Raw genomic sequence first — 22,248 nt, forward strand, 5'->3', positions numbered from 1 at the left:
CCCCCGTCCCTGGGATTCTCCAGGCAAGAGCGCTGGAGTGGATTGCCATTTCCTTCTCCAGTGTGTGAAAGTGAAAAGTGAAAGTGAAGTCGCTCAGACGTGTCCGACTCTTCGCGACCCCATGGACAGCAGCCTACCAGGCTCCTCTGTCCATGGGATTTTCCAGGCAAGAGTACTGGAGTGGGGTGCCATCGCCTTCTCCGTATCTTTAGTTAGGGACAGCAATTTTCCAAATCTTTTGATTTTGTTATTGAGAAAGTAAATGAATGAGAAGTCTACTCCCTAATATAACATTTGTCAGATGGTTAAAGTCTGGAAATTGGAACACTAAAGTAACTGATTCTTTTTTTAATGGGAGCATTTTAGTTTGCTATGCTTTATGTCCACAGACACTGTACTCAACTTTTAGGTGCTTTGTACTTACAGTGATTTTCCCAGAAGAAGGACTAAAATGAATTAATGTAAAATCTTTCACAGATAGTTCAGATTTTAAAAACTATGCCTCAAGAACATTGTTGTATTTGTATAGAAAAGATAGCATGTCTTTACATATGTAGGTTACTTGGTTAATTGTTTTTTAACTTGGGAAAATTTTAAATATGGAATTTTACTTTATCCAGATATCTTCAAGAACATTTGGTTGCCACATGAATGTTAAAGACTTAAAAGTGAAAGAATCTTATGAAGCATCTATTTTAATGTTCTTGTTTTAAAACTACAGAAATCCAGGTCTGAGAGCTTGTGATTTGCCAAAAATTATACAGCTAGTTGTGAAAGCTGTAACTAGAATCCAGGATTATCTTAACTTTATTAAATCACTTTTGTGAAACAAAATGAAGTAAAAATAGATAATCCTATAAAAAATATAATATATAACATAAATATCCAGGGATGGAGGAATCAGTGAATACATCATGTAAAGTTTATAGGCTGAAGTATGTTTTACAGAGACAGTGTTTTGATATCAGCAAATTCTCACTATATAATGTTAAATGAAGAAGGTAAAAGACAAGAAGTGATTGCAGTTTTGATTTTAAAATATGTAAAAATGTTCAGTGGTTATTCCTAGGTAGTAACTTTTTGTTGATATTTTTCAAATTAAAAGAAATAAATACTTTATAGAAGGGGAAACTTTTTTTTTTAAGTTGTGTGTTTGAGATCACTTATAGGCACACAATGTTTGGTGGGCGTGTTGGAGCACTTGTACATGTTCTTAGGTGTGTGCCTGAAAGCAGTGTGGACAGTACCCTGTACATCTTCTTAGGTGTGTGTCTGAAAGCAACGTGGACAGTACCCTGCTTCCTCACCATAGATGTGGGTCAGTGTCAGAGAGGTGTGCACATGTCAGCCCTAACAGGTGTCCTCTAAGTACCTCTGATTAAGGTTCCTCCTGGAGGAGAGATGGTTTCTTCCTATTGGGTTTTTGAAGAATGCTTTGACTTGAGACCTGTGGCCTTTTATAATTGAGCTTAAGCCCTTCCAGTGAAATTTCCCTAGATTTCCTTTGCCCGACTCCATTTCTTTTTTAGAAGAATCTGATGTGACCTCATTCTCTTTAATCAGAGTAGTCTCAAATGGCTGTGATTTGGGGAAGAGGAGTAGCTGTCTCATTTTTAAAAAATGAAAGAGTGAAACAACCAACTCACCTCTGATTTTTCACATTTAAGAAAAGTGACCAAGCTAAATCTTTAAAAAAAAAAAAAAATCTCCAGTTAGCTTCCAAAAACAGGGCATGAAGTACTGTTTTCTTCTATGTGTGAACATTTTAAAATTTCCAACCTAACAATCTTCCACAGAGATGCACAGCTAATGATGGTTATTCTGTTCAAGAAACATTGAGCATCTACTTTTTTGCACGCTGAAGATGACTCAGATTTTGGCCTTATTTTGCTGATAGAAACTTAATATTAGTCTCTTGTGTTGTGCCAGTTAGTAGTGTAATGTTTGTATATTAATTCAAAGAAGGGGAGAACTGGTTTAGACCAGGGAATGAAAATAGAGAAGTGATAGCATGGGGCATTATTTATTAAACAGCTTGTCTTATCTCTGTTTTTTGAGCCATATTTGAATAAAAAGTATTGCTAATGTAATCTTTATTCTATTATAGATTACAGATGTTGGATCACTTTGCTGAATGTGTTAAACAAGCCAAAGGTGTTCGCCAGCAGGCGGTGCAGCTTAATATCTTTACAGCTGTACTTAGTGCACTAAAGGTATTTACTTTTAAAACATAGTAAATGTTCTAAACTGAGATTTTAACTAATACCTTTAATATAGTAATTCAGGCATACCTAGACTATTATATATATTATAGATTTATAATATTAAGTTTATAAACTTATAATATTAAGTTTAACATAGATTATATTACAATGTATATATCATACTTATATATATTTTATTATCTATACTTATATATAATATATGTATTATATATAATATTAAGTTTATAAACTTATAATATTAAGTTAAATATAGATTATATTATAATTATATTTATAATATTAAGTTGTTAATGTATAATATGGTAATATTAAGATATTACTGTTTTAAAATAAAAGGGCACAGGTAAAGAGTTTAAATGGGCATGAGTTAAATCACGTTTTGTAAACTTCAGGGAAAGGAATGTAGGCATTGGTTATGCAAAAAAGATTTGTGCCATTTATATAACCTAGTATACGTCCTAGTATACGTCATTAGTATATGTCCTTTTTAGAGACTGTCAGCTACCAACCTCTGAGTTATTTTAAAAAGGAGTGGGGTGGTCATGGTTCCCCTCAGTGGCTGGAAGGCTAGCAAACAACTATAATGTTGCTGCACAGTATACTTTTATTCATAGGTGTGCTCGCTAATGGCTCTGCTGTAGTTAACACTTTCCCTAGGCAGCATGACTTAGATTTTTGGCCTCAAGTAAATAAATAATTTTAAGTTCCAGGACAGTAAGTGTAACTAGAACCAGAGACATTTACCTTTAGTATGATGAAGAAACTGTGTCAGCATTCATGCTTTGTCATTTAGTCATGTCTGACTCTTTGCGAACCCATGGACTGTAGCCTACCAGGCTCCTCTGTCCATGGGATTCTCCAGGCATGAATAATGGAGTGGGTTGTCATGCCCTCCTCCAGGGGATCTAACCTACCCAGGAATCGAACCTGAGTCTCCAGCATTACAGGCAGATTCTTTACCATCTGAGCCACCAACATTCAGTTACTGATTATTCTTACCTCATTTTGTCTTTAAGTATCTATTGGATATACTCTTTGTGACATAATTATCGTCTCTGGCATTTTTATATAAACGTATCAGGGTTTCATGTTCATCAGGCCTTTTTCCTTCCTTAAAGTTAGAATGATAAATTTCAATCAGTTAATAACAGTTGTTTTAATAATACAGTGTCCTTTATATATAAAAGCAATTTTTAAGTATATGTCTTTGGATAGAGACACTCCTAGGGATTGTTGGTTTTAGGGCTGATTTAGCTGTAACTATGTTACGTATCATGTTCTGAAATCATGTTTAGGAAAGTGATTGCTGTCAGTTTAAAAGATGTTGATTCTAAGCATAGCATATGCATGGGAAAGCTGGCTGAAGAGAGTAATGTGTTAAGATGTTAATTTACAAATATTGCAGTCTTTTTTTTTTTTTTAAATAACCATAGGGCCTCGCTGAAAACAAAAGTACTTTAGGACCAGAGGAAGTTCGTAAATCTGCTCTGACACTGGTTATGGGGGCTCTGGACAATCCAAACCCCATCTTACGATGTGCAGCAGGGGAAGCTCTTGGAAGAATGGCTCAGGTGGTTGGAGAAGCAACTTTTATTGCTAGAATGGCCCAATATAGCTTTGACAAGTGAGTCTCCCTATCAACAAGTAATTTTCTCTCATAGTCAATGATGTCGTTTAGATAATCAATAATTATTATTAACCAGACCATGTATTTTCTACACAGTACATGCTTTCAATGTGGTGTGGGTTTCTTTTTCAGCTCTTGAATGTTATATAATGGAATCAAGAGGATTGTTAATAAGGGTTTCTCTCAATTATGTGTACTTTGCTCTTAAAGAGGTGCTTTGAAGTTCTTTTCTCTCATTTCTGCTCCTCCCACCCCACCACTGCCGTTGTTCTTTCTGTTAATATTTCACTTTTTGGACAAGCCATTCTTTTTCTAACTACTACTAAGTTTATCATTACTTAAATTATTTCTGAAATGGGGGATATATTTAGCATTAGCTTTTAAGAATTTTGCGGCATACTAATTTAAAAGAGTGACCTCAGAGATCCAAATAAATGTGATTAAGATGGGAAGTACAATTATTAGTGACTGTTGGTTGTTAATCAAGTACTTAAGTAGAGCCGTTGAAAATCAAGAGTGGTTAGGAATTAACACTTGAGTAATGTAAACTAATCATTCTTAAGTATGGTATATCTTGAGTATTAATTATACTAAACTGCATCATGACTATTAACAAGAGAGAGGTTGGGAGAAGCAGTGGTTGTGAAGTAGTAGTTCTAAAGAAGTGTTTCCTGAACTCTCATGTATCTGAGAATTGCTGTCCTTGTCTTCACGCACAAGTGGCACAGTTTGGCGGATTGAGGATAATGCCCCACTGTTATCGCTTGACTCACTAAGGATAATACCAGTGGGCAGAATACAGTCAAAATATTCCCAGACACTTAGTCTTCTGCAGGACGGCTTCAGTTATTTTCTAGTGATAGATTAGCTTTACCTTTTTCAAGTACCTCTCATTGATCCTGAAATCAACTTTTGTTAAAGATGTTTTAAAAGAACCAATCTTAACTACCTGTTTCGTGGTTTGTGTTCTGTTATTAATAGGTAAAATTGGAGTGTATTTCTTTGGAAAACTCTTGAATGGTTAATTTTTCTTTAGTTACCAGGGGTTTTAATTTATGTGTCTTCAATACCTATCAGAGTATCTGTTTCATACCTATTCTGGTGAAACACCAAGGACATTTCTTTCATATTCATACCTGTCCGGTTAATGGTTTGCAGGTGTTCTCAATGCTTAGTTTCATTAGCTTTTCCAAATAATTTATTATGATCTAAAATTAATTATTACATAAATTTTAAGTTACCCATTTTTTTCATATTTTAATTTATCTGAAACTGGGATTTGTCTTAAAATCTCCATGAAGTGTTATAATTATTACACAGCATTCTCACTTTGACACTTCTGGGAAATGTATATTCTTATATCTTAGATTATTTACTTTATTGAATAGATAATTATTACTGACAAAATTGGCTCAACTTTCATTTTAGCTCACTGACATGAACTTTGAAAAGTAACTATGTGAAGGAAGCTTTCTAATCTGTATAATGCTTTAGAATGCACAGATGTCATTCATTCATTCTTTCATTCCTCAAAACAACTGCTCTATAGGAGTAATGATAATGTTTAGTTTTACAGATGGAGAAACTGAGGTATAGAGAGATAAAGACCCCTTATCCAAGGATATAATGTATTAGAAATATTGCTAAAGGGTTTCCCTGGTAGTCCAGTGGTTAAGACTCCACACTCGCAATGCAGAGGGATCAGGTTCAATCTCGGGTCAGGGAAGATCCTACATGCCATGTGGTGTGGTCAAAAAAAAAAGTACTGCTCTGGATGCACTTAGTTCACTTCCTTCATCACCACATTTCCTAATGTCTGTTCTATCTTGACAGCATTTGTATTTTTCTTTGCCATAGGCAAACTAACCAGCCAGAGTCTTGGGATGGTTTTTTATCCCTTGATTTTATTTCACTTTTATGAGTTTAATTATGGATGGCTTATTGAGAGTTATAATACAGTTTGGTTTTTTTTTTTAGTAATACAGTTTTTAAAATGTAATCAAAGTTTCTTTCTAGGCTCCTTTGCTGTTTTAGGAGCTTTGTTCTTAGTGGGGTTTTCATCTTCTCTAACAGTAATTATGTTGGTGTGTGATTGTGTCATAGTCATTTTTGTCTTATTTGTCTTTTATTGAAAGCACCAGTGGTTAAAATATATTTTAAATGGCTCTTGTATTTTTGAGGAATAATTAATATTAAAAACTCTAAAGTTGTATTTTCTTTTTCATGTTTTCTTTGAAATGAAAATAGGCTTTTATTCAGTGAAATGTGTGATTTTAGCCATTTTAAATTAAGTCTCTAACTCTTGTCAATGAGTAGAGAAAGAAGTAATCATGATTGTAATCTTTTCTGATTTCCTGAATAGATCCCTTTTATTGTATGATTCATAAGCTTGTTGTTACCATAGGGAAAGAGAAGAAACAATCCCTGAAGCATGACTCTTTTCCAGGTTGAAATCAGCTCGAGACGTCGTGTCCAGAACTGGCCACTCATTGGCTCTGGGCTGTTTGCATCGTTATGTTGGTGGTATTGGCTCAGGACAACATCTGAAGACCAGTGTCAGCATTTTGTTGGCTCTGGCACAGGATGGAACATCCTCTGAAGTCCAGGTAGGATATCAAGTTTTTTATTATGAAATTTGAAAATATTATTTGTAGGAAAATTTATTTCTAAAAAATGGTAATGATTCTGATGAGTTGTTAGGGAAAATGTCTTAGGGTCTTTCTCTATCGTTTTGTGAGTGTATAACAGAATTTTGTATTTGAACCTAATCCTAAAGTCTGTCTTATTCTGGGAATTTGATCCATTCCATACATTCCTTGAAGCATTGTTTCTTTTTATTATTTATTATCCTTGGTACATGTTTCCCCTTCTTTGTATTTCCTTACATTTGGTAGATTGATCAAATTTCTTTTAATAACCTTTCTCTCTCTCTCTCCCTCTAATACCCTAACCCAGGTACAGGGTCATGGGTTGAATCTTCAAGTGTACTCCTGGAATTTCATTTTTTCTTTGTCTTCAAATATTTAATACAAAAACAGATTTAACTACAGTAAGAGGCAAAAACTTCATGCATGTGAAGATATCCTAGATTCTTGATTTGCCATTTCATGTTGATGCACCCAAAAATATTGAGTATGTGAGTCCCAATGGCTTTCAACTCGCCAGCTTCATATTGGGACTCAGATGATGAGAGAAGAGACAAGTTTGACTGCCATTATTGCCTGTCGTTGGTGTGTTTATAGATGGGTTCCTTCGCCATCAGAAAAGGGTTCAAAATCCACCAGAGGCTTCTTAGTCTACAGGCTTAGTTTGCTTTGACTTCTGGAAAATGTTTCCAGCTATAAAGCACAAGCGTCCCCAAAGAACTAAAAACACAAATGAAATAATCTTGCCCCTTAAGAGGGTCTATGCTGTTTGTTTTTTTAAACACTGTTTCCACAGTAGTCTGCAAGAAAAGAACACAACTGTAAAATTATTTTACCTAAGAAGATGCTGCTTTCTTCTTTTATGTCAAAGAGTCGGTGCTAGTTTTCTTTCCTTTGTCTTCATCTTTTTCTCAGCCCTCTCTTGCTTTAATTTCTTAAAACCACACTCCTGTAAGTGACTGCTTCACATGATTCATTCCTGTGACATGACATTTTACTATATGTAGATCACATACAGTCCCTCAAAGCTGCTATTTCATTTCTCATCTGCACAAGAATAATATGGTAGCATTCTTCAGTTTTCTGTAAAGTCTCTTCTGTGTTAAGAATCCTAACTCAAAAATTATATTTCACAGTCAAATTATTGTATACGTGTATTCAGCTGTAATTACTAGAGATTTATTGTTGAATAGTGGTTTCTTTTTTGTATCCTCAACTCCTGTGTTGAGATCTCTGTTCTTATTTCATTTTTACTTGATAGGAAAACTTCGAATCTTGAGAAGGGTTGTTGAGTGGTGTGTTTTTTGATTGCTTGCATAACTGAAATAAAAGAACTCTATTTAATCTTCACATTTGAATGACATTTGGTTGGATATACTATTCCTGGCACACAGTCCTTTTTTGTTCATTATTCATAAGTGTTTTGGTATTTTTTGTGTTGCATGTGAGAGTCTGATAGTAGCTTAATTTTTTGAGTTAAATTTCCACAGATACTAACATTGCAGTTTTTTATCAGCTATCTATAAAAGCTTTCAAATATGTTCTTGAAGATGTAGAAGATAACATATAAGCCAATAATCAAATTAACTGATGTACAAATACTGTAAAGTTTTTCTGCAGTGTGGCTTTGAATATCCAGATATAAAACTTTAGTGATAAATACGTTTTCTTCTTTTATGCTGTGCATGAATTTTCCACTCCCAAAAGACATTGGATTAGGTATTGATAATAAATTTCTAACGTTATGGAGCTTATAGACATCATAGCTGTCTTTTTCCCTGGCATTTTATTTCTTTTGCTAAGGAACTTATCTGAAACGTGTCTATATGTTTATAACCTTACATTTTGGTTTACTAGCATTTTCCCTCTATCCTTGCAGCTTAGAAATTTTATCAAATTGTGTATAAGTTTATCTTTTCTTTTTCACTTTCTGGTACTTATTTGCATATTGAGCCTCTTGTCTTTTTCCTCATTATTTTAAATTTTTTGTATTTTCACTATGTGTTACAAGATAATCTTCCAATTGAACTTCCAATTGAAAAAGTAATGGTTTTTGTATTTAATAATTTGTTTAGTTGCTCAGTCATGTCCAACTCTTTTGTGACCCCATGGATTGTAGCCCGCCAGGCTCCTCTATCCTTGGGATTTCCCAGGCAAGAATACTGGAGTGGGTTGCCATTTCCTTCTCCAGTATTTAATAATAATTATTCTTTTTTTCTAGCTTTCTACTGAACATTTAATATAAATCCTGGGTGTTTTTTTTTTTTAAAAAAAACAAACACTTCTCCTTTGTGCTTTAATTATGTTGCCTTAAAAATCTTTGCAATAGTTTTATTAAAATACTTTCTTTTCTTCTTCCATTAATTTTTTTCTCCAAAATGTGTATTCTGGTTTTCCTCCCTCAAGCTGCTGTATTCCTATTACTTTTCTCAGTAAGTGTAGTTTCTATACATAATTGTCCAACTCAGGTTGCTTAATTCCCTAGGATTGGAGTAGATTGACAAGTAGTAGAAAGTAAGATATGGATTTTTTTTTCCTACCATGTTGTCAAGTTGGGAAACTTCTCTATTGAGAACTCTGTGTCCTCAGCTCAGTAGTGCAGCTCTCCTTTGGAGATGCCAATAGCAAAAATAAAAGGTACTGGTTTCCCTCTCCGCTGATCAGAATGAGAAAGTTGGACCAGATGATTTTAACTTATGAAAAGAAAAAGGGAAAAGGCAGTTTCCTTATCTGTTAGGATATATTCTGTGCTTCTCGCGCTGTCTGTATCCTAAAGACCAAGAGAGAAGAGTTGGAATGGGACCAGAGAAGGGGTGCTGAGACGGCCTTCACATCCCTTCTGTAAGTGGACTGGCATCCCACACACCCACTCAAAACCTTCCAGACACTGCAGCCCAGGCTTCCCAGCATAGATGGTGCCTCCCTGCATCCTTCTCCTTGACACAGAGAGGCTTCTAGTAAGGCTGCAGTTGAGTTAGGAAAGCCAACCAACAGCACCCCCCATCTCTCCTGCACTTACCTGGTACATGCTCCTTCACTGCAGCAAAGCCCAAACCTATTACAGGCAAGGCACTCGAGTTTTAAAACCTACGAAGGGAGTTCTATAAATGAGGTGCTCAGAAACTGGAGAAGGAGGCAGAGGGCAGCAGTGGTGACAAAGCACTTCAGTCGGCAGAATGCCTGGGCTGTGGTGGGGTCCTAAGAAGACCTCATGAAAAAGGTGAGGCTTGAGCCCTGGTGAAGAAGGGTGACTTTACTGAGAACAGGAAGGAAATGTGAGCCCGAACCCAGCCAGATCCCCAAGGTGTGAACTGTATGAAACAGGACCTTTAACTGCTCTTCAGTCAATCCAATGTGGCTTCAAAAATATGTATAGGTAAAAAATCTCTTTAAGAATTGAGAACTGAATGAGGTGTCTGAGAGTGTCTTTGGTAATAAAGTGGCGAGTTTTTTTTTTTTTTTAAAGGTACCTTGTTTAACATGTGGATGTGGGCAGCTTAAAGGACTTTTCATTTTCTTAAGCCTGTGCTGATGGCAGTACATTGCTCCAGGTTAATTCTGCAAATAATATTAGCCACTAAGATTATTTGTGCTTAGTGAACATAAATTAGAGCCTAAAAAGATTCGGTGACTTGAAGAGCTGTTGTGTGAACGTCATTGCTTGAGAAATAGATCTGAGTACTACTACAGAACATTAGTGTGGTCATAGTTTTATTTCAGGCTAGTTTCTTAGCAAAACTGTAAAGCCATATCTGATGTCCTTAGCATCCACTAAATTAAACTCTCATTACATAAGTTTCTCTTTTTGGGAATTGTGAAATGCATGTAATTATAATAGAGGAAATGAGTTCATCAATGAAACTTTTTCCCTGACACTTAAAGTCACACTGCAAAGGAACTTTAAACAGCATTTGTGTATCAGTTATTTTGGTCATTGGCTACTGGTAGCTTTTGTGTTAACCTTTAATCATTTAAGGAATATATTTTAAAATATTTCTATTCATTAAAAATGAAAGTATTAGTATTATGAAAATTCAAGTTAAAATATCAATTCACTATACTCTACTATTTACAATAAAATAAAATCATATTTTATTCCAGACTTGGTCCCTTCACTCGCTTGCTTTGATAGTGGATTCTAGCGGCCCAATGTATCGTGGATATGTAGAGCCAACGTTATCTCTAGTTCTTACCTTGCTGTTGACAGTTCCACCCTCACATACAGAAGTTCATCAGTGTTTGGGTAGATGCTTGGGTGCTATAATAACTACTGTTGGACCTGAACTACAAGGTGAGTAACTTCATCTTAAGCTAAAGGGATTACACAGATAATAACTGTCTTTCAGCTTCCTGAATATTACCTTCACATTGCCTAAAGAAATCTTATAACAATAATTTCTATGTGTTATGTACTGGCAATTTACTGAACACCTGGAACTCTGCTTTTTACTTGTGCTATTTTATTTACTCCCCTTAAGAAACCTGTGATATGAAGATGCTTTTTTGAATTTTTGAGCAGAGAAAACATCTAAGTTAAAATGTTACTTGGAGCCCTATGAAGTCAAAGGTAAAAGTGGAGTTCCTTTGGCCTGGGGTTCCATCCACTTGTCTTCATGGACTCTAGATTCACTTTTTTGTTTTTTTAACTCTAAGGAATATATTATTTTCTCTGAGGAATTAAACTCAGAAAAATTAAGTAACTTGCCTCGAGTCATTCAACTGAGGAGTAGCAGATTTGTGATCCTAAGGCCCAAATTCTTACCATGTACTTCCACTGAAATAATTCTACAAATGGTTAACTTAAACACTTAGGTCAGAAAATTATTGTGAATTTATGCAAAATATCTGAGCTACTTTCAGAGCTTTCTCTTTCCCCCCTACTATTTATTAAATCTTTCAGTAAGTCTAGCTTTTTATATACATTATCTCATTTGATTCTAACAGCAATCCTGATAAAGGTATATCTTGCCACTTTACAGATGAAATACTGAGGCTGAGAAAGGTTAAGAACTTTCCCAAGATTTTATATATATAATATAGCCAGTGAGGGCTTCTCAGGTGGCACAGTGGTAGAGAAACTGCCTTCCAATGCAGGAGACACAGGAGATGCAGGTTCAATCCCTGGTTTGGGAAGATCCCTGAGAGAAGGAAGTGGCAACCCACTCCAGTGTTCTTGCTGGGAAAATTTCATATACAGAGGAGCCTGACAGGCTACAGTCCATGCACAACTGAGCACACACACACACAGACACCACACACACACAGACACCACACAACAGACACACACATGCACACACATACCCGCCAGTGAGTGGTTGGAATCAGAGGTCAAGCTCAGGTAAATTTCCTTTGCCTGTTTGCCTGCATTCTTAACTACTATGCTTCCTTGCCTCCATTCAGATAGATACTTTAAAAAAAAGAGGAAAGTGAAAAAAGAAAGGATCTTAAGTAGGAATGTTAGGAATTGAAAAATACATGATTTATACATGTCTCTATCTTGGTCTCAGTGCCCTCTTTGAGAAGGTCGATATTTCTTTCTTCCAGTGAATATCACAGGTATGTAGAGAGAATAAATATGTGCCCTTGATTAAGTGTAGGTGTCTGCCAAGTGCTTTCTGATATGATGGTGAGGCATGTGTATTTCAAACTAGAATATGACTCTTGTGTGACTCTGTGATTTCCTTGTCTTTGGTCTCTGTGTAAGTGTTTGTGCTCAGTCTCTTAAGTCATGTCCAACTCTTTGCGACCCTGTGGATTGTAGTTGCCAGGGTCCTCTGTGGGATTTCCCAGGCAAGAATACTGGAGTAGGTTGCTGTTTCCATCTCCAGGGTATCTTTCTGACCCAGGGATCGAATCCATATCTCCTGCGTTGGCGGGTGGATTCTTTACCACTGAGCCACCAGGGAAGCCCTGTTTGGTCTCTATATGTATATAAAAAATTTTTTTTTGCATTGGTAAAAATTTTAAATCACTTATATTTGGCAACTAAGACATTTTTATCTAGATAGTGTGTAATACTACACAATTTATTTTTCCTATCTCTGCTAAAAATTGCCATTAATCTTATTAGGAAAATAGGATTTGACATTATTATATCATAGAAATGGTACTGTTATTTGAACAAAGAACTGGAGAAGAAGGAATGTTCGGGCTCTTCCAAGGGAAACAATGATAGGTTTAAAAGACAATATAGTTTATCAGAGGATAAATATAAAGCTAGGTAAATCTAAGAGAAATGCATTATTGTCATTCATAAACTGTTGTATTTTGAAATCATTTGTATAGATTTTACAGAATTTTTGTTTACACAACCACCAGAAAGAGGGTTATTTATCTTAAAAGTGACTCCTTTTTAAATTTTGATTGAAGTATAGTTGATATACACTATTATGTTCATTTCAGGTGTACTACTTGGTATTTCAGCATTTATATATATTATGAATTGATGGCCACATTACGTCTAGCAACCATTTGTCACCATATAGTTATCACAGTATTGCTAACTGTATTCTCTATGCTGTGCATTACATCCTTTAAGAAGTAACTTCTTATTTGAGGTTGGCTTTCAAGGAGAGGATTTTGAGGATGACGTTCTTACAACAGGGGACAGGCAGGTTAGGCAAATTAACTATGATCCATGGGCCAAATCTGTCAGATGCCTGGTTGTTTGGTCTTTTTTTTTTTTTAAACAACCCATGAGGTGAGAATTGTTTATAAGTGGTTATGTAAGCACTTCCCTCATAGAGTAGTGTGGATTTTGCCTCATGGCAAGCAAAATAAAAAATATCGGTCCTCTTAAGAAAAGTTTGCTGACTCTTGTTCTATAGGATTTTATTTGCTTGATTAAATGTAAGCTGTTAAAATGTAAGGGGACAAAAAGTAAGGACATTTCTTATAATGATTTTTAACAGTTGCGGTACCAAACCTACCATAGAGCAAACCTACTAATTAATGTTAATTCAACATAGTTATTTTTTTTAATTGAAGTAGAGTTGATTTACAGTGTGGTGTACATACTGCTACTGCTGCTAAATCGCTTCAGTCGTGTCCGACTCTGTGCGACCCCATAGACGGCAGCCCTCCAGGCTCCCCTGTCCCTGGGATTCTCCAGGCAAGAACATTGGAGTGGGTTGCCATTTCCTTCTCCAATGTATGAAAGTGAAAAGGGAAAGTGAAGTCGCTCAGTCGTGTCCGACTCTTAGCGACTCCATGGTCTGCAGCCTACCAGGCTCCTCCGTCCGTGGGATTTTCCAGGCAAGAGTACTGGAGTGGGGTGCCATTGCCTTCTCTGGTGTACATACTAGTTAGTGTTAATTCAACATAGTTATTCTATTTTTTTAGATTGAAGTACAGTTAATTTACAGTGTTTTGTTAGTTTCAGGTATACTTTTGTGTGTTTATTTGGAAAGCATTTATTTAGAAGATAGTTATTTTCTAGGAATATTTTTGGTGATACAATAATCATTGTTTTTTACATTCTCTTTTACTTTGCTCCTAGGGAATGGAGCAACAATTTCCACAATCCGTTCTTCTTGTTTGGTGGGTTGTGCGATAACCCAGGACCATTCAGATTCTCTCGTCCAGGCAGCTGCCATATCTTGCCTTCAGCAGCTTCACATGTTTGCACCACGACATGTCAATTTATCCAGTCTTGTTCCTAGCCTTTGTGTAAGTATAAAGCTGTTTCATTCTTTGATTTGTTTAGGGAACCCAAAATTTGTTTTCCAAAAGATCAAACTAGAGCAAAGCAAAAAAATTTAAGTTTCCTGGATTGTGCATTCTAGAGTTTCAGCTTCAGTAGTCACTTTATGATTCTTCATTTTATTCACTGACTTTCTTTTTCACCTTTTAGGAAATATTTTAATGAACTGTTAAATTAGGTCCAGAGGACTTTCTCTAGACCAGACATACCTCTAAGCTGGCAAGTGTGTTGTACAGAGAATGGAATCTCTTGGATACAGCTTTAAGAATAAATTTTTTTTTCTGTTTTTAAAAATGTGCAAAAATCATTATACATAGCATGAAAGGAAAATGTTAAAGAAAAGTGTGGTCAACGTGGTCAACAGTGATTATTTACAACAAATGCTAGAAAAGACTATAGGCGAGCATATAAACAGGCCTATCATAACCCAGGCATTCAGAAAAGATTTCCTTGAAAAAATGATATGTAATATGCAAACTGTAGGATAAATAGGAGTTAGTTTAGGGAAAAGTGTGATACTGGAGTAACAGCACTTATTTTTAAGCACAAGGAAAAATAGGTGAAAGGTCCTGAGATGGGAAGGAGGGAATGCATTTAAAGAATCGTTTAGTCCAAGTGGTTAAGGCTGAGAGGAAAAAGGGGGAGGTGGGTCATAAGGGCACAGGATGAAGCTGGACAGTTATTTAGTGGGAATCAGTCCCAGACCATCAAGGAGTTTGAATGTGCCACAGCGTGGAAACTAGGTGCATGTGAAATGTTTTCAAAGAACATCCACAAAGAAAACAGTCAACTAATAGTATACACCAGATTGCATTCTGCAACAAGATACATGCCATCCTGTCAAAAGCCATGGCCTAACACACAGGTTTTGAGGGCACAGATGGCATCTCTTGAGCACGGTGAACTTGTTACATGATACAGCTCTGGTGTGTGTGTGCTCAGTAGTGTCCGATTCTTTGCAACCCCACGGACTGTAGCCTGCCAGGCTCCTCTGTCCATGGAATTTTCTAGGCAAGAATACTGGAGTGGGTTGCTATTTCCTACTCCAGAGAATCTTCCTGGCCCACGGCTCAAGCCCCACATCTCCTGCATTGCAGGCAGATGCTTTACCGCTGAGCCACTTGGGAAGCACAGCTCTGATAGGCAACCGATAAATGTGATGAAGACTCAGACACACACTCCCCAGTTGTCTGGTTCCTCTGTGCATTTTTTTCTCCTTAAATATAATTATAGTATGAAAGTTTTCCGTATGAGATGGAACATATTTAAGAGGATCTGGTCAAGTAATAACGTGAATTTCTTTATCTCAGTGGAGGTGATCAGTAAGCTACAGGGAACACACTGAGGGTCCTGTGTGTTAACGGAAAATAATGTGTCCAAAATGACTTTTTTAGCATAGCATCAAGAGTTTTGTTACAAGGCATATTGGAGCACTCTCCTGAACCTTTTCCAAAAATCTGGGAAGGAGATGGCATGGGAGATAAAAGATAAAGAAGAGGGCCACTCAAGTGGCTATCTTGATTCCACATTACCAAATGCCCTGTGAGCTGTCTTCATTACCAAATCTTTTGACACTCTCTAAAAAATAGTTCACACATAGATTCATCCAAATTAGTGAAATCAGTGCTGATTTTTGTAAACTTCGTGTTCATCTCTATTCAGTCATTGCCACCAGAAGAGACCATACCATGTGATACCATGTGTAATACCTAACACAAATGAGGTGATTTTTTTTTCCAGCAAATCTATTAAGAGGTAAGCTTCACCACAGTAATCTTTATGAAATTATATAAAAATATTAAAATGTATATAATGATAGAGCTGTTCAAATGTGTTTTTGTAAGAACAACCACCACTAAGGATTACTTTTATTTTCCTCCTGCCAAGCAGGTGCTTTTTATACCTTGTGATCAGTCTTTCTCCCATCCAGATCTTTTCTGCACACAGCAAGTACATTACCTGGGATGACTGTAGGAGATGTCAATGACAAAAAGACTTGAGCTAAATGCCCACGTCGTCAGAGCAGGGATATCTCATTGTCCAGGATATAAGTACATGGCAGGCACAAGAAGGACTAGGATAGCAAGATGACGTACAGTTTAAATAACAGGGCTTTCTGGGCTTTCCTGGTGGCTCAGCTGGTAAAGAATCCTCCTGCAATGTGGGAGACCTGGGTTCGATCCCTGGGTTGGGAAGATCCCTTGGAGAAGGGAAAGGCTACCCACTCCAGTATTCTTGCCTAGAGAATTCCATGGACTGTATAGTCCATGGGGTTGCAAAGAGTCAGACAAGACTGAGCAACTTTCACTTCACTTCAGAGGCCTAATGAAGGGAATGGCAACCCACTCGATTACTCTTCCCTGGAGAATTCCATGGACAGAGGAGCCTGGCAGGCTACTGTCTATGGGATCACAAAGAGTTGGACACGACTGAGTGACTAACACTAACTAACTAGAGGCCTAATATAGGAGCAAGCAGCACGGTGTTCCTAAGGTTTGCAGAATGTAAGGAAGACCAAGAAGCTTCTTTGGAAAACAGTGAGACATAATCTACCAAAGTTGAAAGTATGCATACAGTATAATCCAGCAACTCCCCTCTAAAGTAAATACCTGAGAGAAATGCATGCACATGTGTGCCAAAAAAACATCCTCAGGAATTTTCATTCCTGGATTATTTGTACTAGCCAAAAAACAGGAACAGCCAAAATGTGCTCCATTCAGCAGCATGGATAATGATGTAATTCTTCAATAAAATATTATATAACAATAAAAATGAATGAATCCCTATTATATGGAATCACATGGATGAGTCCGAAAGACATATTGCTAAAAAGAAACCAAATACAGAAGAGAACAGACTTCATGGTTCCGTTTGTATAAAATTCAAGGACAAGGCTACACCAGGCTCTACTGATAGATGTCACAGTAAATTGTGATTGTATCTGAGCAGCTAAGAAGTTTGCATGAAGCCACATATTTTTTCTTTATCAAATTTAATATTTTTTTTTCCTGATATTTTGTGGATTTTACCAGAAAGTGTCAAGGGAAAGTTTCCAAACAAATACAACTTAACTGTTACCTGGTTTACAGTGGCTGCAAACCACCATCAGTGATAATTTGCATCTCTGATATCAGAGATGTTGAAATGGAGGGGTGGGGAAGTGACTTCAGGATCGTTAAAACTGAGTTTTTGAAAACATTATGTAAACCTTGAAAATATTTTATTTCTTTCACTTTGACCCAGGATTTGTTGAGTGTATTTTCTTAGCTACAATTCTATTTAATTGTAATTAAATGAAATTATATGGTGTTCTGCTTCATATATGTTTAATCCTTTGATCTTTCCACGGTTGTGTAAGATAGGTAGGTCTGTCTCTATTGTACAGATAAAAAAGTAAAACTCTGAGAGATTTGTTCCTTCTGTGTCATATGACCATGCTTAACCTTACCTATAGGATATTTGAAAGTTTTAAAATGTCGTTATTTTTAGGAAGAGAAAAGAAAACATAATGCTGGAAAAAATCTGATCTGTTAGGGTTTCTCTCCTCAGTTATACTTTGTTTTTTTAATACTTGGTATAATTTCAGTGGTTGTGAGCTTTATGCAAAAATAAGAGTTACAAATGCTATATTAACAGCATAAAAATACATTATGTAGCATTGTGAAGGAGTGATGTCTTCCATATAATTATTTTCCCCTCCATCATTTCTGGATGAGATTCTTTCTAAAATGTCTTGCTTCCTTGCTTAAAAAGCAACATATGGAGCATAGTTTAATATTTGCTTGATGAATCAGATTGATAGATTGAGTGATAATAGATTTATTGAGCAATTACTATGTATCATCCACTGTTCTAAATAAAATATTTGTTTTAACTTATTTTATTTTCACTATATCCTGTGGGAAATTGCTGTCCTCATTTCATATATGAGCAAACAAGGCACAGAGAGGTTAGGTAACTTCCCTAAGATCACACAGGAATAAGTGTGTGATTTAAACCCAGTCTGGCAACTGGAGCCTGAGCTCTTAATTATTATGCAGTGGTATGTCTTGTGGTTTATATCATGTATTAGAGTGTACTATATTGATTCTTTCAGGAACTTTTGAAATGAAAAATATTCTATACCAAAAGAATCTGTTTTGCAGTTCTTTTCAGATATTTATGTTTGCTTAATTTTAATTTTTTACTTTAATATGTACCTTCTTTACTTTCAGTTCTTGTTGTGCTCTACCCCCTGACTTTTCATTTAGTACCCTTGATCTCTGTGCAGTTTAAAAATTCCAGTGACAGACTTTAGTAGGACTGTGTATAAAATGTGCAAAAGATCCTTCTGGGTTTTAATCTAAGTATATTACATGATCTTTAGCCCAAGACTTGGGGCAGTTCTTTTGTAGCCTATTAAAATACTCTTTATATATTTTATTGGTATTAATGTTTTTTGAAAAGTCCATCATTTGGCTATATTGGAAACAAATAAGGGGGTTAAAAGAAGAGCCTCTTCAGAAATTAGGTGTTAATATATAGTCATTAGACAAGTAAGATTACAGTTTTTTTTAAAAAGTCTAAAATTGTTATGGTTTACAGGTTCACCTGTGTAGTTCCCATCTATTACTTCGACGAGCAGCTGTGGCCTGTCTCCGGCAACTTGCTCAAAGAGAAGCAGCTGAAGTATGTGAATATGCCATGAGCCTGGCAAAAAATTCAGGGGACAAAGAGAGCAGTGGCACTAGTAAGTCCGGTTATCGGTCAATAATCTTTTTAAGTATTTTAATATTTCAAATGAGTATTACGTATTAAATACCATTTTTGCATTGAAATATGGTCGGTTTTCTTACCCTTTTAAGTAAAACTCGTTACTTTTAAAATTCCCATGTAGTTTTCTTGGTACTTTTACATTTTTACCTTTTTAAACACCCTCTTCCAACAACACAAGAGAAGACTCTACACATGAACATCACCAGATGGTCAACACCGAAATCGGATTGATTATATTCTTTGCGGCAAAAGATGGAGAAGTTCTGTACAGTCAGCAAAAACAAGACCAGGAGCTGACTGTGGCTCAGATCATGAACTCGTTATTGCCAATATCAGACTTAAATTGAAGAAAGTAGGGAAAACCAGTAGACCATCCAGGTATGACCTAAATCAAGTCCCTTACAATTATACAGTGGAAGTGACAAATAGATTCAAGGGATTAGATCTGATAGACAGAGTGCCTGAAGAACCATGGATGGAGGTTCGTGACATTGTATAGGAGGCAGTGGTCAAGACCATCCCCAAGAAAAAGAAAGGCAAAAAGGCAAAATGGTTGTCTGAAGAGGACTTACAAATAGCTGAGAAAAGAAGAGAAGCAAAAGGCAAAGGAGAAAAGGAAAGCTATACCCATTTGAATGCTGAGTTCCAAAGAATAGCAAGGAGAGTTAAAAAAGCATTCCTCAGTGAACAAATGCAAAGAAATAGAGGACAACAATACAATGGGAAAGATGAGAGATCTCGTCAAGAAAATTAGAGCTGCCAAGGGACCATTTCATGCATGCTGCTGCTAAGTCACTTCAGTCGTGTCCGACTCTGTGCGACCCCATAGACGGCAGCCCACCAGGCTCTGCCGTCCCTAGGATTCTCCAGGCAAGAATACTGGAGTGGGATTTCATGCATAGATGGGCTCAGTAAAGGACAAAAATGGTATGGACCTAACAGAAGCAGAAGATATTAAGAAAAGGTGGCAAGAATACACAGACAAACTGTACAAAAAAGATATCCATGACCCAGATAACCACAATGGTGTGATCACTCACCTAGAGCGAGACATCCTGGAATGTGAAGTCAAGTGGGCCTTAGAAAGCATCACTACGAACAAAGCTAGTGGAGGTGATGGAATTCCAGTTGAGCTGTTTCAAATCCTAAAAGACGATGCTGTGAAAGTGCTGCACTCAATATGCCAGCAAATTTGGAAAACTTGGCAGCAGCCACAGAACTAGAAAAGTCAGTTTCATTCCAGTCCCAAGAAGGACAATGCCAAAGAATGTTCAAACTACCGCACAATTGCACTCATCTCACACGCTGGCAAAGTAATGGTCAAAATTCTCCAACCAGGCTTCAATAGTACGTGAACCATGAACTTCCAGATGTTCAAGCTGGATTTAGAAAAGGCAGAGGAACCAGAGATCGAGTTGCCAACATTGAAAAAGCAAGAGAGTTCCCCCAAAATATCTATTTCTACTTTATTGACTACACCAAAGCCTTTGACTGTGTATATCACAACAAGCTGTGGAAAATTCTTCAAGAGATGGGACTACCAGACCACCTTACCTGCCTCCTGAGAAATCTGTATGCAGATCAGGAAGCAACAGTTAGAACTGGACATGGAACAACAGACGGGTTCCATATCAGGAAAGGAGTATGTCAAGGCTGTGTATTGTCATCCTGCTTATTTAACTTATATGCAGAGTACATCATGCAAAATGCCAAGCTAGATGAAGCACAAGCTGGAGTCAAGATTGCCGGGAGAGATATCAATAACCTCAGATAAGCAGATGACACCACCCATTTGACAGAAAGTGAAGAAGAACTGACTGTATAGAGCTTCTCCATCTTTGGCTGCAAAGAATATAATCAATCTGATTTCGGTGTTGACCATCTGGTGATGTCCACGTGTAGAGTCTTCTCTTGTGTTGTTGGAATAGGGTGTTTGCTATTACCAGTGCGTTCTCGTGGCAAAACTCTATTAGCCTTTGCCCTGCTTCATTCTGTACTCCAAGGCCAAACTTGCCTGTTACGCCAGGTGTTTCTTGACTTCCTACTTTTGCATTCCAGTTCCCTATAATGAAAAGGACATCTTTTTTGGGTGTTAGTTCTAGAAGGTCTTGTAGGTCTTCATAGAACCGTTCAACTTCAACTTCTTCGGTGTTACTGGTCGGGGCATAGACTTGGATTACCGTGATATTGAATGGTTTGCCTTGGAAACGAACAGAGATCATTCTGTCGTTTTTGAGATTGCATCCAAGTACTGCATTTTGGACTCTTCTGTTGACCATGATGGCTACTCCATTTCTTCTAAGGGACTCTTGCCCACAGTAGTAGATACAATGGTCATCTGAGTTAAATTCACCCATTCCAGTCCATCTTAGTTCGCTGATTCCTAGAATGTCGACGTTAACTCTTGCCATCTCCTGTTTGACCACTTCCAGTTTGCCTTGATTCATGGACCTAGCATTCCAGGTTCCTATGCAATATTGCTCTTTACAGCATCGGACTTTGCATCTATCACCTGTCACATCCACAATTGGGTATCGTTTTTGCTTTGGCTCCATCCCATCATTCTTTCTGGAGTTATTTCTCCACTGATCTCCATTAGCATATTGGGCACCTACTGACCTGGGGAGTTCATCTTTCAGTGTCCTATCCTTTTGCCTTTTCATACTGTTCATGGGGTTCTCAAGGCAAGAATACTGAAGTGGTTTGCCATGCCCTTCTCCAGTGGACCACAATCTGGACATCACCAGATGGTCAACACCGAAATCAGATTGATTATATTCTTTGCAGCCAAAGATGGAGAAGCTCTATACAGTCAGCAAAAACAAGACCAGGAGCAGACTGTGGCTCAGATCATGAACTGCTTATTGCCAAATTCAGACTGAAATTGAAGAAAGTAGGGAAAACCACTAGACCATTCAGGTATGACCTAGATCAAATCCCTTATGAGTATACAGTGGAAGTGACAAATAGATTTAAGGGACTAGACCTGATAGAGTGCCTGATGAATTATGGACAGAGGTTCGTGACATTGTACGGGAGACAGGGATCAAGAAAATCCCCATGGAAAAGAAATGCAAAAAAGCAAAATGGCTGTCTGAGGAGGCCTTACAGATAGCTGGGAAGAGAAGAGAAGCGAAAAGCAAAGGAGAAAAGGAAAGATATTCCCATCTGAATGCAGAGTTCCAAAGAATAGCAAGGAGAGATAAGAAAGCCTTCCTCAGCAATCAGTGCAAAGAAATAGAGGAAAACAACAGATTGGGAAAGACTAGAGATCTCTTCAAAAAAATTAGAGAT

General features: G+C 36.9%; 1 protein-coding gene across 1 annotated transcript in view; it reads left to right on the forward strand.

The window, feature by feature from the left end:
* The window catches only part of HEATR5B (HEAT repeat containing 5B), a 98,132-nt gene that overhangs the window by 31,119 nt on the left and 44,765 nt on the right, over positions 1 to 22,248 (forward strand). Inside the window, exons 17-22 of the mRNA XM_081596196.1 lie at positions 2,108 to 2,213; positions 3,659 to 3,849; positions 6,299 to 6,458; positions 10,599 to 10,788; positions 13,996 to 14,165; positions 18,784 to 18,928. Of these exons, the coding sequence (XP_081452322.1) occupies positions 2,108 to 2,213; positions 3,659 to 3,849; positions 6,299 to 6,458; positions 10,599 to 10,788; positions 13,996 to 14,165; positions 18,784 to 18,928 (962 nt within the window). The remainder of the gene's footprint in view (positions 1 to 2,107; positions 2,214 to 3,658; positions 3,850 to 6,298; positions 6,459 to 10,598; positions 10,789 to 13,995; positions 14,166 to 18,783; positions 18,929 to 22,248) is intronic.

The sequence above is a fragment of the Giraffa tippelskirchi genome, chromosome 4 (assembly GCF_054371585.1).
Source record: "Giraffa tippelskirchi isolate mGirTip1 chromosome 4, T2T-mGirTip1v1.2.pri, whole genome shotgun sequence".
Classification (NCBI taxonomy): Eukaryota; Metazoa; Chordata; class Mammalia; order Artiodactyla; family Giraffidae; genus Giraffa; species Giraffa tippelskirchi.